The sequence below is a fragment of the Tursiops truncatus genome, chromosome 1, assembly GCF_011762595.2.
Source record: "Tursiops truncatus isolate mTurTru1 chromosome 1, mTurTru1.mat.Y, whole genome shotgun sequence".
In the NCBI taxonomy this organism is placed as follows: domain Eukaryota; kingdom Metazoa; phylum Chordata; class Mammalia; order Artiodactyla; family Delphinidae; genus Tursiops; species Tursiops truncatus.
In genome coordinates, this window is record NC_047034.1 from 149,444,236 (window position 1) to 149,460,405 (window position 16,170).

The window sequence follows — 16,170 nt, forward strand, 5'->3', positions numbered from 1 at the left end:
AATTCATTCTTTAAATACTAAATGCTTTGACATCTAAAGTGGGCCTAAAATTGCCCACATAACAAAGTATATGAGAATACTGTTCTTTAAAAGGAGATACTGAATAAATGCTCATTAAGTATCTTAAAAAGCCACTGTCTAGAAAGAAGCACATCCTGTAGCGATTTGGGGCTTCCAAAAATGTCTAGATGTAAAGAATGAGGCGGTATATCTGTCAAAGAAAACCGAGACAGACACAAAGAATTTTAAACGGGAGGAGAGCAAAAAGAATGAGTGCAGTCATTTCGACTTGTTCTTATTTCTCCTAGTAGGTGCCCTCCAACTACAGTGCAGGGGCCAGGACCATACCTCATGCTACAGCACATCTCCTGGCTCTGAGAAAAGGATGAACTTTGGATCCCATGGTCTTCGAGTGACATAAGGGAACACAGTAAAGAGTATGGCCATGAAAACTGAGATATCCACTTGGGTTATTCATCCTAGTCCTTCTTTCTTCCTCCTACCCAAATATAATTTAAAACTTACAGATGTCTTAAATACAGTATATATTATACCTTTTATTCCTTTTCAATCCCTGAATAAAATGAGAAAAATACTTTTTTTAGAAGTTCAGAACAATGTAGCGATGTTTAAACTTAAAATAGAAAATTAAGTGAAAAAGAAAGGCAAAATGTACACTGTAATTATAACTATGTAAAAAACGTATGCACATAAGCAAGGACTGACACAGAACAGAAAAATGAACTGTTGATACGTCAAACTCAGCACTACTGACATTTGGGGCTGGCTAATTCTTTCTTGTGGGGGCTTGCTCTGTGCACAGTAGAACGTAGAGCAGCATCCCTGGCTTCTACTAACTAGCTGCCAGTTATACATCCCCAGTAGTGACAACTACAAATGTCTCCATCCATTGCCACATGTTCCTTACGGAGCAAAATACCCCCACCCCCGTCCCAGGTTTAGAACCACTGGGCTAGGGGTGAGAGGAAAATTTTTTTAGTTTTATGTTAATATTGCCATAATGATGTTTGTTCAATAAATGCATATTGGAAGGGGAAAGGAAAACTCCTTACCATGTAGCATCTAACAGCCCCTTTTTCTCAAGAGTTAGAATTTATTCAGTTCCCATTTAATGTGAAAAATTGAAAACGTTGCAGAACTTGTTTTTCTTTTCCAATCTACTATAAAAAAGAAAGCTGAATTTCTCAGTATTTGGAAACCTGCCTTGGCTTTAAGCATGAACATCACAAATAACTGCTGTAATTGGCCTGAGAATTAAAAATATCTAAATCATTCTATCCCCACAAATACCTGTTAAAAAGGTACACTTTGCATATCTTCAAAATAACTTTACATTTAAGAATAGTAAGACTCAATGAGAAACACATACTTTAAGACAAATTAAATAAAGTTTTCCATGCTAAAATACAATTGCACTGGATCTAAATAAATCATATTCTATTTTTAAGGCCTCTCTGTTCCAGTCTTTTTAGGACTATTAAGCCTGCCCCCTTGCCAAAAATATTTATTTTCAATCATTCCTCCTTTTTTTTGTTGCTGTTGTTTCTTGACTCCCATCTCAAGGGATGTTTCTGATTAACAAACTGACATGAAGAGGAGGCACAAGAACTGTTTCAAGCATCTCCTCTCCCGAAAATTCTATCGTATCACGGTTTTGGGTTCATATGGACTTAAAGTTGAAATCTTGTTACATGATCATTCTGAATGATCTTTTCACAGGCATGAATGCATCACTAAAATGTATGCCTAACACAGTATTCACTTAAGCAAGGAACAATCTTCCTTTTTTATATAAGACTGCGATAAGCCCAAAAAATGCATTTTGATTTTTTTCCCCCTCCACTTTCAAAACACACTAGTAGAAATTTACTGTTTGTATTTACCAAAGTGTGCTTCTCCATTCTCGTCTCTAGTTTACCCGAGACAGAAAGCTTGCCGTAGCACAGAGAAACAAAGAAAATCTTCCAAATGATTCCAGGATTGGAGAATGTGAAATACTTAGATACCCAAAGCATTGTAGCAGGAAAGAAGGAGGTCGTGTAGAGATGACAGAGGTGGTGGAGACGAATGGACATTCAGGAGTGTGCAGTGTGGACAAGAAAGGGTGAGAATGGCTGCGGAATGAGCAGGATGGGAAAACTGGCGCTCAGGATTAATGAGAGAAGTGGATGAGGTTGTAGCTTGAAAGGCAGAAGGTAACTGACTTGATGACGCCTGATGTTGAGGATACAAAATGCCTCCGGAGCTTCATCGGGAATTAAAGTTCTGCATGGCGAACATAGGGCACAACGGAGAAAACGGCAGTTCTTTGTTCACAGGCCGACAACCAGGGGAATCCGTGGCTCGGTGGACTTTGTCATGGCCTGGACCTTCAGATGCATTCTCTGTACAGGGGAGAGTCTTCGCCTGGAAAGTGAGAAAAAGAACGTCTACTTAACAGACTGAGGGTTCTAAGCCCTCTTTAAATAAAAGCAGCAGCCTAATTCTAAAGGCCTGCGGCGGGTGGGTCCCGGGAAACCGGCGAATCCATCCTTAGGCAGAGAAAGGCCAAGCCAGGTGAGTCTCTTCCGTCGTTCCAGGCCCTGCTGGGCAGAAAAGCGGGAAAGACCTGAAATGCTAAAAAAAAAGAGCGGAGAATAGCTGCTTTTCTCCTTGCGGCTGCGGCGGGAACCTCAGGAACCAGGCCGGAAATTGTCCTTTAGAGAGAGCGGTGAGTGTCCGGCGGCAGCTACGCTCCACCGCTGCTCAGCGGAGAGCTGCAGGTGCCGGTCCGGTCACGGGCGTCATAGCAACCGCGCTCTCTGCGGAGACGCCGCGTCCTTCCGGCGGGAACCATAGAAACGACACGCACCATTGGCTCAGGGGCTGTGCTTCCTGCCAGAGACCATTGCTACGGCGCAGAACATTGGCCTCTGGCTTAGCTCCGGGAACGAAGGTACGGTTCATCCCATTGGCTCTGTAGTAACCATGGTAACGTAACGGCGTGTATTTGCAACTTTTAAGTGTAAGTTTTGCCACAGGGTGTTTATAGTTCTCTAGCAGCTTCCCGCCAGACCTTATCGAGAGCCCAAGCCTAATAAACTTGGATTTATTTTTCTAGAAGTAACTTCATTCTTAAAGGGGGAGGTTGCTAGGTCAGGAGTTCTGAATTTTAGGTCAGAATCTGTCACTCATTACCTGGGTGGGGCACCTAAGACAAATCACAACACTTTTGGAATCGGCTTATTATTGTAAAAATGAAGAAACAGGACTTGACTAGAACTATCCCTGAAGCTGAAGTCCTTCAGAAGCCCTAAGCACTGAAAATTCGGTTTATGTGAACAGTATCCTCCACCTATGTAATGCAAAATAAAAATATCTAAAAGACACAAAATTTAACATAGCCTCGGTTTTTATCATCTTCATTTAAATGCTCTTACCGCAAGATTCTAGTTAGTTCATCAAAGCTCGATTTTATTCATGTTTTGGGGCCCTTGCTTTGCTGGTATCCCAAACACATACTTGACATTTCTTAGTCTTATTCTAGTTTCTCACAGGATCCTTTCCAAAGCTTTGCCGCTTCTACATGCATTATCTGGACGGATCTTATCCCTTACTTTCTAGAAGTGCTTCAATCTCTCCCTCTGGCACCAGAGCCCTTGCAAATGTTTTTCTCTCTGATCTGAAATGCTCACCACCATCACCTCCAGCCCACTTAACTTCTACGTAGCAGTTCAAGTGTCATTTCCTCAAGGATACTTTCCTTAGTCCTCTGATCTAGATCAAGTTCCTTATTTGCTCTCATTGACTTATGTTCCTTTTCATTCTTAGGTTGTTTTTTTTTTTTTGTCCGAGCCGTGGCTTGGTATTGAACCCGGCCACGGCAGTGAAAGCGCCGCATCCTAACCATTAGACCACCCTCATTCTTAGTTTTCTTTCATTCTTTACACACTTCCATTTGCTGATTCAACAAACAAACAAAACAACTTCTTGGAATTTTTACATGTGTAAATACTGTTTAAATGCTCTGAATGGAAACTAAACTGAATTGGAAAACACTCTAAATAATTCCATTTAGGGTAGTGGTGGTTGTTTTTAAGCATTAGCAAAACACAACAGAAAATGGTTCCCAAGGGAAGTAATAATTATGATAAAAACAAACATTAGAATCACTTCTAGTTCTAACTCCATTTATCCTCACTGTACAGTCAAAGATAATGACAGCCATCATCCACATAAGCTATAGATGTAGGGAAGAAAATCAATCTTTTATTTCATGCCCCTTTAGTACTGCAGCCACTGCCTAGCCTGTTGCTTTTTAGGTTTTGCCAATTGAACCAGAAGTTAATTTAAAACTTTTGTTCAATAGGATTTCTGCTTCCAGAGAAGTCCTGATTGCTGCAGGTATTTTTCCTCTGCTTCCTGATTTAATGAAGTCACATTTCCTAAACACTTCACCTGAAGTATTTAGATGTGTCTTAGCACTTCTGTTCATATCTTTTCAATTAAAGTTTATTGTACTTCTGTTACCAGACACACTTCGGGCTACCCTTCCCAACTCACTCCATGAGCTGCATTTTAACTCATTTATGTGAGGTAGAGTACTTGCTTCTACCTAGTTCTTAATGGTAGTTTTTCACATTGCACTCCGGACCATCCTATGGGTCATTTAGGGTATTTCTCAGGACTGCACTTCTTTTGCACTCCCAACTCAAAGCCCAGGACAGTGGGAGCTTTGGAAACACTGCTTTGCTAAGTGAGAAAAACAGCAATTGCAAACATTTATTTAATGTGAATTACGTGCCAAGTGCCAGACTCCTGCTTTACCTTCACCATTTTATTTATTTAATCCTAACAAATGATGGTATTTTGCAGAGAAATTATCACCATTTTATAGATGAGGAAACTAAGTCAGGTATCTAAGCTTACAATGCTAATTGGTGGCACAGCTGGAAGGGTCTAACCTGGCTAAGATGACTCCAAAACCCATACTCTTTACCACCCTGTAATGCCTCCTTCAGGGCAGTGGCCACCAGCTGGGCCCTGCATGGCCCCAGGTAGAAGCCTGGGTTAACTTTCCCTCAAGAGCAGTTCTAAAATATTTGAAAGGTAAGTTCTTAACTCAAATATGGAGTGAGTCTAGGACAAGAAGCAAGGAGTAAATGTAGTGGGACAATCATCATTCTATAGATAATCTATCTTTGGGGAGGTGTCCTTCTCTCCTGCTCCCATCTTTAGTAAATTTCAAAAAAAAAAAAAAACCACAAAAACATCATCCTTTCCATTGTGTTGGCTTTGGGGCACACACTTTATTGTACTTAATTTTTTATATATCCATTTCCCAAACTAGACATGTTTATTCATCTTTTGAATCCTCAAAATCCTCAGGGCCTATCACATAGTAGGCATGAACAAATATTTGCTCTTCAAAGCATGGCCATTCATGCATCCATAATCCCTTTTACAGTATGAAGAAGATTGATATTCAGGCCCCACATGTATATTTTGAGGAATATAATTCCCAATACGTTTTTTTTTTCTTAAGGTGAGAAACAACTTGAATCATTTTCAAAATCAAGATATCATTCAAGTGAGTGTGTCAGGTGGTTTGGTCATAACTGCTTTACCTTTGTTCTCATGTTTTCTGAGTATTAAAAGACCTTTAAAAGACAAACACCAAGCACTATTCGTCTGCACACCACTCACTGCTTTTCCCCTTCATTTTCTGTCTTTATGAAAGCAAAGGATTTATTCTAGTTCTCACCATCTGTAAGAGCCCTGGTCCACTGAACAATCTTTGATCTTATAAATAAAGGCTTTTTACTTCAGTTTTTGTCATGTATAAAAGCGGTATGTCGAGACTGAAGATCATCCACTATCTTCTCTTCTATCTCTATACCTTTTCCTACTTCTTCCTCTGATAACAATAACTTGGTTTCTGACTCTTTGGTTATAATAACCACAAAGGACCGTCGTGAATCAAGGATGTTAGCCACCACCACTTGATGTCGATAAATTTCCAAAGCATTCCGTGCACGATCAATTACAATGAAGGGGTCAGTCTCCAACTTAAAGGAAATTATAAATGCTTTGGGAGCCCAGTCTTTAACCAAAGGAGAAAGCATTTTGGGCACCATCTTCATTGTTATCTGTATTGGAAAAAGAGAAACTTAATAAGCAAACAAGGTTACCACCTACCAACCAGGTCAATCTCAAGGGAAACTAAAGAAGCAGAGACTCAGATGCTTGGCTATGTCAGTTTAAGTGGGACTTCTCACTTCAAACTTTTTAAAGCATATTAAATGCTTACTTAAAAGCCTTGACTCTGTAGTGTTCATAAGGATGCCTGATTTCAAAGCTTCATACATATTCTGGGGCAAACCATGTCTTATGAATTAGCCCTGCTCTGCAACCCTCATCGCCATTAATAGAACTCTAAAGAACAGCATTACATCTTCTCAAACATTCCCTTTTATTTTTGAAACCAAACCCTCAAATAAACAAATGCAAATAATCTGTTTATGCAGATGTTACTTTGGCGGAAGTTCAAATAAGGTTGAGTTTTAAACCTCTCAGCCTAAAATATTTCTTGCATTGCTAGACTGGCTATTTGACTCCATTTAAAAATTGTAACTTGTAAAAAAAATAAAATAAAATTGTCACGTACCATCTTAGCATTGAGGAAACAGAAGTGACTGTATTTTCATTCATTAAATACTACTATATTATTCTCAATCCCTTCTAAGGGGAATGTTGAGTCGTTTTGTGTACTTTCAAGATAGAACTAGGAATGACAGGAATTATAGGATAAACTAAAGCTCCCAGAATTTAAAAAGTATGAAATCACTAAGCTCACCATCAGGACGTCCCCTCAAAGAGTTAGCAAGTATGATAGGAATCACATACCCATTCCCCGCTTTATTTTTCTCCTTAGCATTTATCACTACCTAACATAGTATGCATTTGACTTACTTATTGTCTCCTCTGCAGAATATAATCAAAACAAGGGCACAGTACGTTTCTTTTCACTGCTTTATCTCCAGGTCCTATAATAGGGCCTGGCATATAGTAGGTACTCAATAAATATTTGTTGAAGAAATGAACAAATGAACTATTCTACAAAGTCAGAAAGTGCCCCACAGGTAGTTTCTCCTATTTAAATTCTACTATTTAAATTTCTCCTATTTAAACTCTACTATTTAAATTTCTCCTATTTAAATTCTACTTGTATCACCCAATAAATGACTAAGAATTCCCTCAGGTTCCAAGTAGCCAGATCATCTCAGCATCTCAACCACACCACTACCTTCCCCACACCTCTTCCTTAAACTGCAACAATAACCACCATCTAATCACCCCCCCCAACCACTCTCTCTAATTCACCTTTCATACTGATGCCAGAATGTTCTTCTCAAACAAAAACTTTATCTCATTCTCCTACTTTGGTTGTCCTTGGCTCCACAGGATAAAGTTCAAGCTCCTTAGGAAGGAATACAAAATCTTCTACGTAGGAAGCTGTCTCTTCGGTCTGCCCTCCATCCCCACCACTCTCCAGGCTCTCCAGCCTTACCAAACAACTTCAGTTCACAACACACTGCCCATTTCCAAACTCCAATCGTTTACTCTGTCTGGAGTGACCTTCCCTACTTTGTCTGGTACACCCTCTGCTCATCTTTTAAAACCCAGTTCAAGCCATCTCCTCCAGAAAGCCTTGACTTTCCCCGAGATTCACTCACCCCATGCTCTGACTTCACTTTGTACGTACCTCTACTAGAGTATTTATCACTCTGTACTGTAATTATGTCTGTGTCCAGCAACCTCACTAGATTGTGAGGTCCTTGAGGGAGAGCGGTGTCTTAGTCATCTCTGATCCCTAGTGCCTAGCACATACGGAATGCAGAAAGGCCATCTCCAGATCAAAAGGAAATTAACCCAAGATTGGTTATAGGGAATCAGATCTCTGGAAGAGAAGCGCCCATCACCTGCAGTGGGCCCCCAGATGACTGGATCTTGTGTTCAGGCATTTCGGACACAGGAACATAGAAATCTGACACGGCCGCAGCCAGGTAAAACATCGCAGAAGAGCCTGCAAAAAGAAGCACAGGGTGTAATAAATCGGAGAAGGGTATGGAGTCAGCTCCTTTTCAACTCAGGTTCCCCCGCTGTGAGAGCCATGGGTAAAGAGGGGGTAAGGGGATGCGCGTCTTGGGGGAAAGGCTCTGCCTCCCGGCATCCGATGGACTCCTAAAGGCACGCACCTAGCGGATTGAGCGCCTGGGCTGCAGCCTGCAGCAGATGCAAATAGTCTGCCAAAGTGGTGAACTCTATGGCCAGGAAGGTGCCGGCAGCCTCAGCCTCCTGGTAGCTCCGCAGAGCCGCGGCGAAGCCCGGGAGTGCCTTCTCCTCCGCCTCCAAGCTCAGCAAGCCCGAAGCCGCTCGGCCGGAGGGCCGCAGAGCCGACAGCCAGGTCTGGGGCGGGAAGCGGTGGGCAAAGGGGAAGGCAGAGCGAGCACGGTACAGAAACAGGACCCCGTAGCCCGCGGCCAGGAAGGCTTCGGCCGAGGTAGCACCGCGCCGCCCGCTGCTGAAGTTGTCCAGGAAGCGCACAGGCCGGGCTTCCAGGGGGACCTTGGTGCCGCCGGACGTGACCAACACTACCCGTCGGCCCTGCGCGCCCAGGCCGGCAGCGAACCGAGCCATCACCTCGGCCCAGCGCGCGGCACCGGCGGGCTGGGGGAACTCGGCGACCAGGTCGACTGCCGCCATCGGTCCCGGAACCCGCCGCGCCAGCGCAAGCTACGGGGTCTTCGGCGCCACGCCCCCTGCCCCGGTACCTGGCCCACGCGCAGCCGCAATAGTGAGGGGGCGGTTCGCTACCATGCGCTGCAAGCCAGCGCCGGGTTTCTGCAGGTCTGGAAATGCGTGCTGGTTCCGCCCCACAGCGTGCGAAATTGACACTGAGCTGGCGGGAGTTCTCGGCTGGGCAGGCACCTGGAGGAGTCACACCCCCTCGTTTAGTTTCCTAGTCTGGGTGAAGATCTGGACGTGTTTGACCCTTACCGGCTACCATACAGACCCTGCTAGGCTTGGACCTCGCTAAAATTTGAATGCCCGGCCATTTAACCTTTGGATTTGTAGTGAAGGGCTTGTTTTGTTTTTTTGGTTTTTTTTAAACCCTACAAACACACTCCCAAGTGTCAGTCGAGCCACGACCCACCCGCCCTCGAAAAGCTTGGAATGAGGCTGCGCCTTGTTGGTCACGTGACACCGCCGCCCAGTGTGTCCTCGCCAGGCAACGGTCCTAGAGACCGACAACACCGTCTGCCGCAGCATGAACGTGATCTACCCTCTTGCGGTGCCCAAGGGGCGCCGGCTCTGCTGTGAGGTGTGCGAAGCTCCGGCCGAGCGGGTCTGCAGGGCCTGCACAGTCACTTATTACTGGTAGGCCCTGAAACGTGGCACCTGGGCGCCTCAACCCCCTCTCTCTCAGTCAGGGAACCCTCAAAGCGGCTTCAAGAGAGGTCCCTAAGAGTTCTATGTCTGTGTCCGCTTCCTCTCCCACTCAATCATTCCTCCCCAGATGTTTTGTTGCGCGCCTACTGTTCGCTATGCACTGTTCCAGGTGCTGAACTTCCTGGGGGAAACTCGGGACACCACGTCCCTCAAAAATCTAATGTTCTAGGACTTCCCTGGCTGCCCAGTGGTTGAGACTCCGCGCTTCCACTGTAGGGGGCATAGGGTTCGATACCTGGTCAGGGAATTAAGATCCCACATGCCATGCGGCTCTGGCCAAAAAAAAAAAAAAAATCTAATGTTCTAACGAGAAAGATAAGTAAACAAACAGACAAAACAAGATAATTTCAGAGAGTGATAAATGCCATAAAGACAAAGGAAATGTGATGGGAGGTTGGGCAGACAGCCTCTCTGAGGGTAGACTATCGATCTGAAGTTAGAGTAGGAACAGCCCTCCAGGGAAATGCTGGGGGAAGAGGGGCACAGTGAGGCTCCGAGGGAGGGAAGACTTTGGTGTGTTTGAGGAATAGATAGAAAGTTAGTTTGTCAGAGCATAGCCAGATGGTGACAGTGTGGGGAGGGTAGTACAAGATGAGGTCAGCTTTCATTTATTCAACATAACATCCACTGATCTTTGCTTCAGATTGGACCCTATTTGGGACCTGAGATAAAACAGCTAGGTTCCTGACGTCCAGAAACCTAGTCCAGAGCCGACTAACTTGTTTAAAAAAGAAAGTCATTATAATACAACCCTACATGACAAGTGCTGTCACTCAGGGAGTACTGTTCCCTGGGACCTCTAAGGATGGAAGCATGGTGATAGGGCAGTATCTGGAAAGGTTCCTCTGAAGAAGTAACATTTGCACTGGGTCTTGAGAGGTCAGAAGGAAATTGCTAGGTGAATGAACAATGAAGAAGGAAAGGTAGAGCACTCCTGGCATCCAGGACTGCTTGGGTAAAGGGTGAGAGAACAGACTTTGTTCAGAGGTGGGTAGAGAAGGTAGCCGTGGAGGGAGCAGTCACTGATTTTCAGACTGCAGTCCAGGGCCCATTAGCGGGTCATGAATAAATCACAAAAAGCATTTTAAGAAAAAAAAAAAAAAGAATAGAAAGTATCAGAGTAATCCTACTTGAATTGTTTCTTGAAACTTTTGTTTTAGTGATTTATGTGGTTATGTGTCTGTACTAGTGAAATGTATTTCCTACTGTATGCTGAGTTTAAAAAAAAAGTTTAAAAATCATTGTGATAGGTAGTAGTAGGAGTTTAAACCAAGAAGATAAAGGTTAGGGCCGAACAGTGACATGAGATCAAGGAGTTTGGAATTTATCCTCTGGGGGGTCATGGATGGTTTTAGATTGGAAGGTAGACGCTGAAGGCTGCGTAACTTCTCAGTTGCAGTGGTCCCAGTGGAGACTGAATTAGGTGTCCCTCCTCGGTGCTTTCACAGCACTCTTTAGGTCCCTTAGCCTCACATTTATGACATGGATTGAAATCACTTGTTCAGTGGTCTGTATTCCTCACTAGGCTGTATGCCCCATGAGGGCAAGGACAGCATCTGTGTTTTCATTGCTGTTTCTTCAATGCATATAGAATACAATTCAGAATTTGTAACAGAAACTGCAAAGCCCTGGTTGCTTCTCTATCTTCAATTCCCACCAGTCATCCCCTCTTTTCATTGATGCAGTTACAGAGGCTTTCTTTCAATTCTAATTTGCCAACTCTTTTCCTCCCTCAGTTTCTTTGCCCAGGCCGTTGCCTTTGCTGGGAACTTTCCCTACAGTCACGAATCTTCCTAGCTCTCTTTCATCTTTCTGTTCTCAGAATGTTATTTCTTCAAAGAGGTCTTTCTGGAAAACCCAACCTAAATGCCCCTATCTGATTTTCTCTCTCACATTTTTTCTTCACTTTTTCTGTACTTTTATGTTTTTGTTTTACTTGTTTAATATCTATCTTTTTCTTTTTTTTCTTCTGGCTGGACCACACAGCTTGTGGGATTTTAGTTCCCCAACCAGAGATTGAACCCAGGTCCCCTGCATTGGAACCACTGGACCGCTAGGGAAGTCCTGAGTAAACAATTTTAAGTACAGGGCTGGCACTCTGGGGAGAGGTGAGACTCCTTTGCCTGATATGAGCACCTACGTCCCCTTCATCCCTCCAGCCAGAAGCAATTCCTCCTTCCTCTCAACTCACTTTGTACTTACTCTGTACCTCTCACATGACTCTTATTTCCCTGCCTCATTATAGTTGTTGGCAAACATGTTAGCTCAATTTTATTATGCTCTGTTGATGCAGGATATTATGTTGAATATGTAGAAGGACTGTCATATGTATGTTATCTTTTGATCTGTTTCATACCCATCTGCGTATAACCTATGGTCTCCAGCAAAGTATCTTGAAATGATTGAAACTAAATATTTGATGAATGCATGAATAAATTATTATTTCCTATGCCCTTATCTTCCATTATTTTCTTTCTCTTCTTTCACTGCCTTTAATTATTTTTAAGGTCTTCTACTCTCCCCCTACCTTTTCTCCAGATTTCTATATCCTTGTGTCCTAGAGATTTCATGATTTTTCCAGAAAATAAAGCTGTGGTAATTGTTCTATATCTCACAAATGAGGGCCTTTAATATCCCCTTCCAGGGTTTTCACGGTTGAATGTAAAGCATCTAGCCCCATGCCTGAGACCATGCTGGCACTCAATAAATATTGTTTTTCCTCATCCCAAATTTAAAGAGCAGGAAGGACAGTCAACTTGGATTTGTGAAAGTTTATTTTTTTGCAAAATAATTTTTCCCAATTATAAATGTAATTCATGCGCACTACAGAAAACTTGAAAATACAAAATATAAAGATGAAATATAATCCATAATCTCACAACCCAGATAATTAATAGCCTGACATTTTGGTGAATTTCTTCATGTTCTTTTCCTATAAATACATTTATTTTATACACTCTGTGTAATCTTGTGCATATCATTCTGTGTTGGATTGTGAGAATGTTCCCAGGACATAGAACATTTTTAAGAGAAGGCACTTTTATTAAAGTACACAGTGAAACATTATAGGTGAAAGAGGCTTCAATACTATAGGTTATTAAGTCGTAGCATATAGATAAGAGTAATTTGCAATATTTTTTCCTTTCATTTAACATATGGGGCACAAATTAAAATGCTTTCACTGTCCAGGAAGAGAAAACAGTGAAGTGGTATTCAATAGTAAGATCTATGGTGAACTGGAGAATGAATGCCCCGCCTAACAACATTCACATTAGTTTAAAAAACATGGTAATGGCCAAACAAAACATGCCTGGCCCACAAGCTATTTGACTGTGAGCCCTAATTTGAAAGCATACTTTTCAACTCCTTGTTTATGCATGACCCTGTGATGGTTGTGAGGGGTGATACAGATGAATAAGGAGAGAGCTCAGGAACATATAAATATGCACCCTTTCTTTAGAAGGGAAAGATATGCAGATGCTGTCAGTAGAAGAACAGTTCAGGCACTTAAGTAAGTTAATATTTCCATTGCTCACACAATTACTCAGTAAGCCCGTATTAAATAAATACCCTGTGGAAGTCACCTATTTCTTTATTCTGGCTGTTAAGTGCTTTTATTGATTTGTTTTCAATAATTCTCTATCAAAAAACCCTTAAAAATGCTTTTTGTCATGTCTATGAGAGCTGTCACAGTTTATAAAGAACATACTTTATCGCATTTCTGTTGTCCCAGGAGAAAGGAAGGAGAGAATTTGAACACAGCTATGTATTGTCTATGACTGCTTTTATGCTACAACAACAGAGTTGAGTAGTTGCAACAGAGACCAAGTAGCTCGTAAAGCCCAAAATTTACTATCTGGCTGCAAGGAAAACCTTGCTAATCCCTGCCCTAGGTTATTGTTACCTGTTTTGGACTATGTATAAATGGAATCAAATAGCTAACTTTCTCACATTTAAATAAAAATATATAATAGGCAATAGAAATGCAGAAACCTGTGATTGTATGCATCCAACCACAGTCTCAAAATACATGAAGCAATAACTGGCAGAACTGAAGGGAGAAATAATTCTATAGTAATAGTTGGACACTTCAATATCCGCCTTTCAACAATGAATAGAACAACTGAACAAGAGATCAGCAGGGAAATATAAGACCTGAACAACACTATAAACGAACTAGACCTAACAGACATTTATAGAATACAGAATATACATTCTTCTCAAGTGCATATGGAACATTCTCCAGGGTCAACCAGCTATTAGATCATTAAAAAATCTCAGTAAATTTATAAGGATTGAAAATATACAAGGTATGTTCTTCAACCACAATGGGATGAAATTAGTAGTCAGTAACAGAAGGAAGTTTCGGAAATTTATGAATGTGTAGAAATAACACACACAAACAACCAGTGGGTCAAAGAAGAAATCACAAGAGACATTAGAAAATGCTTTGAGGTAAAATGAAAACAAAAGCACAACATACTAAAACTGATATGACACAGTGAAAGCAGTACCTAGAAGGAAATTTATAGCTGTAAACACATATGCTAAAAAAGAAGGAAGATCTCAAACCAATAACCTAGTCTTATACTTTAAAGAGTAGAGAAAGAAGAGCAAACTCAACCCAAAGCTAGCAGGAGGGAAATAGTGAAGATTACAGCAGAAATAAATGAAATAAAGAATAGGAAAACAATACAGAGAATCAACAAAACCAAAAGTTGTTTCTTTAAGAAGATCGAAATTGACAAACTGACCCAGAAAAGAAGACTCAAGTTACTAAAATCAGAAAATGGAAGTGGAGGGACTTCCCTTCTGGTCCAGTTGCTAAGGCTCTGCGCTCCCAATGCAGCAGGCCCTGGTTCGATCCCTGGTCAGGGAACTAGATCCCACATGCCGCAACTAAGAGTTCACATGCTGCAACTAAAGATCCTGTGTGCTGCGACGAAAGATCCCGCATGCCTCAACGAAGATCCTGCATGCCGCAACTACGACCCGGCTCAGCCAAATAAATAAATAAGTAAATATTTAAAAAAAAGAAAATGAAAGTGGAGACATTGCTACCAACTTTACAGAAATAAAAGGGATTATGAGAATACTATGTACAATTGTATGCCAACAAATTTGAAGTCCTAGATGAAATATATTCCTAATAAGACACAAACTACCAAAACTACTCAAGAAGAAATAGAATATCTGAGTAGGTCTATAAATAAAGAGATTTAGCTAAGTAATCAAAAAACTTTTCACAAAGAAAAGCCCAGGAGGATTTCACTGGTGAATTCTGTCAAATATTTAAAGAAGACTTAACAATTCTTCACAAACTCTTCCAGAAAATAGAAGAAGAGGGAAGAGTTCCCAACTTTTTATGAGGCTGATATTATCCTAACACCAAAACCAGAGAAAAACATCAAAAGGAAACTACAGACCAATATCCCTTATGAATATAGATGCAGAAATCCTTAACAAAATACTAGCAGACCAAATCCAGCAGAATATAAAAAGAATTATATATCATGACCTAATGGAATTTCTCCCAGGAATTCAAGGTTGGTTCAACATATGAATATCAATCAATATAAAACATCATCTTAATAGAATAAAGAAAAAAATCATATAATCATCTCAATAGATACAGAAAAAACATTTGGCAACATCCAACACCCTTCATGATAAAAATACTTAACAAAGTAGGAATAGAAAGGAATTTCTGTAACTTGGTAAAGAGTATCTATGAAAGAACCATAGAGAAACACAACATTAGCATCATACTTAATAGTCAAAGTCTATAAAATCTTTCCCTTGTAAAATCAGAAATGAGGCAAGAATGTCACTTTCACCACTTCTATTCAACGTTGTACTAGAGGTTCTAGTTGGGGCAATTAGGGAAGACAATGAAATAAAAAGCATCCAGCTTGGAAAAGAAGGAGTAAAAGTACCTCTATTCACAGATGACATGATCTTATATAGAGAACCCCCTGAAGAACCCACAAAAAAACTATTAGAGCTAATAAGTGAATTCAGAAAGGTTACAGGATATACAAGACAAATATGCAAAAATCACTTATATTTCTGTATACTAGCAATCTAAAAATGAAATTAAGACAGCTATTCCATTTACAATAGCACTTTAAATAAAGGAATAACCATAGAAGTACAAGACTTATACACTGGAAAGATACAAAATATTGTGGAACAAAATTAAAGAAAACCTAAATAAGTGGAAGGATATTTCATATTCACAGACTGGGAGACTTAATATGAAACAGTTTGATCTGCAGATTCAATGCAATCCCTGTAAAAATTCCAATTGTCATTTTTGCATGAATGGACACTCTGATCCTAAAATTCATATGAAAATGAAAGGGACCCAGAATAGCTAAAAGAATCTCAAAAAAGAGCAAAGTTGGAGAACTCACATTTCTCAATTTCAAAAGTTACTACAAAGCTACAGTAATAAAGATAGTGTGGTACTAGAATAAGGATAGACCTATAGATTGATGGAATAGAATTGAGAGTCCAAAAATAAGCACATACATCTATGGCCAATTGATTTTCTTTTTCTTTTTTTTGCAGTTTTTAAAAATTGAAATATAGGCAATATTCCATTTATAGTTATTATAAAATATGGCTACATTCCCCATGTTGTACAATATATCC

At 41.0% G+C, this 16,170-nt stretch overlaps 3 protein-coding genes across 5 annotated transcripts in view; 1 reads left to right on the top strand and 2 right to left on the bottom strand.

The window, feature by feature from the left end:
- CCDC30 (coiled-coil domain containing 30) overlaps nucleotides 1-2,788 on the bottom strand; it is a 171,985-nt gene extending 169,197 nt beyond the window's left edge. Inside the window, exons 1-2 of the mRNA XM_073791227.1 lie at nucleotides 2,226-2,788; nucleotides 349-499 (exon numbers count right to left, since the gene is read on the bottom strand). The gene's annotated coding sequence lies outside the window, so the exon portion shown is untranslated. The remainder of the gene's footprint in view (nucleotides 1-348; nucleotides 500-2,225) is intronic.
- A 2,487-nt stretch (nucleotides 2,789-5,275) lies between these two features.
- PPCS (phosphopantothenoylcysteine synthetase) lies at nucleotides 5,276-8,966 on the bottom strand. Of its 3 annotated transcripts, none has more exons than XM_019937998.3 (3): nucleotides 8,835-8,966; nucleotides 7,983-8,086; nucleotides 5,276-6,149 (listed from the first exon to the last, which is right to left on the bottom strand). In XM_019937998.3, the coding sequence occupies exons 1-3, from the start codon at nucleotides 8,878-8,880 to the stop codon at nucleotides 5,826-5,828; spliced, it is 474 nt and encodes a 157-aa protein (XP_019793557.1). In that variant the 5' UTR covers nucleotides 8,881-8,966; the 3' UTR covers nucleotides 5,276-5,825. The 3 variants fall into 3 exon arrangements, with proteins under 3 accessions (XP_019793557.1, XP_019793556.1, XP_019793558.1); XM_019937997.3 differs by lacking the exon at nucleotides 8,835-8,966 and adding an exon at nucleotides 8,259-8,826; XM_019937999.3 differs by lacking the exons at nucleotides 7,983-8,086; nucleotides 8,835-8,966 and adding an exon at nucleotides 7,766-7,947.
- Nucleotides 8,967-9,071: 105 nt separating this feature from the next.
- The window catches only part of ZMYND12 (zinc finger MYND-type containing 12), a 34,343-nt gene continuing 27,244 nt past the window's right edge, over nucleotides 9,072-16,170 (top strand). Inside the window, exon 1 of the mRNA XM_019938001.3 lies at nucleotides 9,072-9,441. Coding sequence (XP_019793560.1) covers nucleotides 9,332-9,441 — 110 coding nt within the window. The 5' untranslated portion in view covers nucleotides 9,072-9,331. The remainder of the gene's footprint in view (nucleotides 9,442-16,170) is intronic.

Bases quoted from the DNA above. Each gene is read 5' to 3' on its own strand.
- PPCS (XM_019937997.3), bottom strand. From the start codon at position 8,766: ATGGCGGCAGTCGACCTGGTCGCCGAGTTCCCCCAGCCCGCCGGTGCC. The intron at 8,087-8,258 runs GTGCGTGCCTTT...TTCTTTTTGCAG, and splicing joins CCAGGCGCTCAATCCGCTAG to GCTCTTCTGCGATGTTTTAC. The intron at 6,150-7,982 runs GTGATGGGCGCT...TTTCCAATACAG, and splicing joins CATCTGGGGGCCCACTGCAG to ATAACAATGAAGATGGTGCC.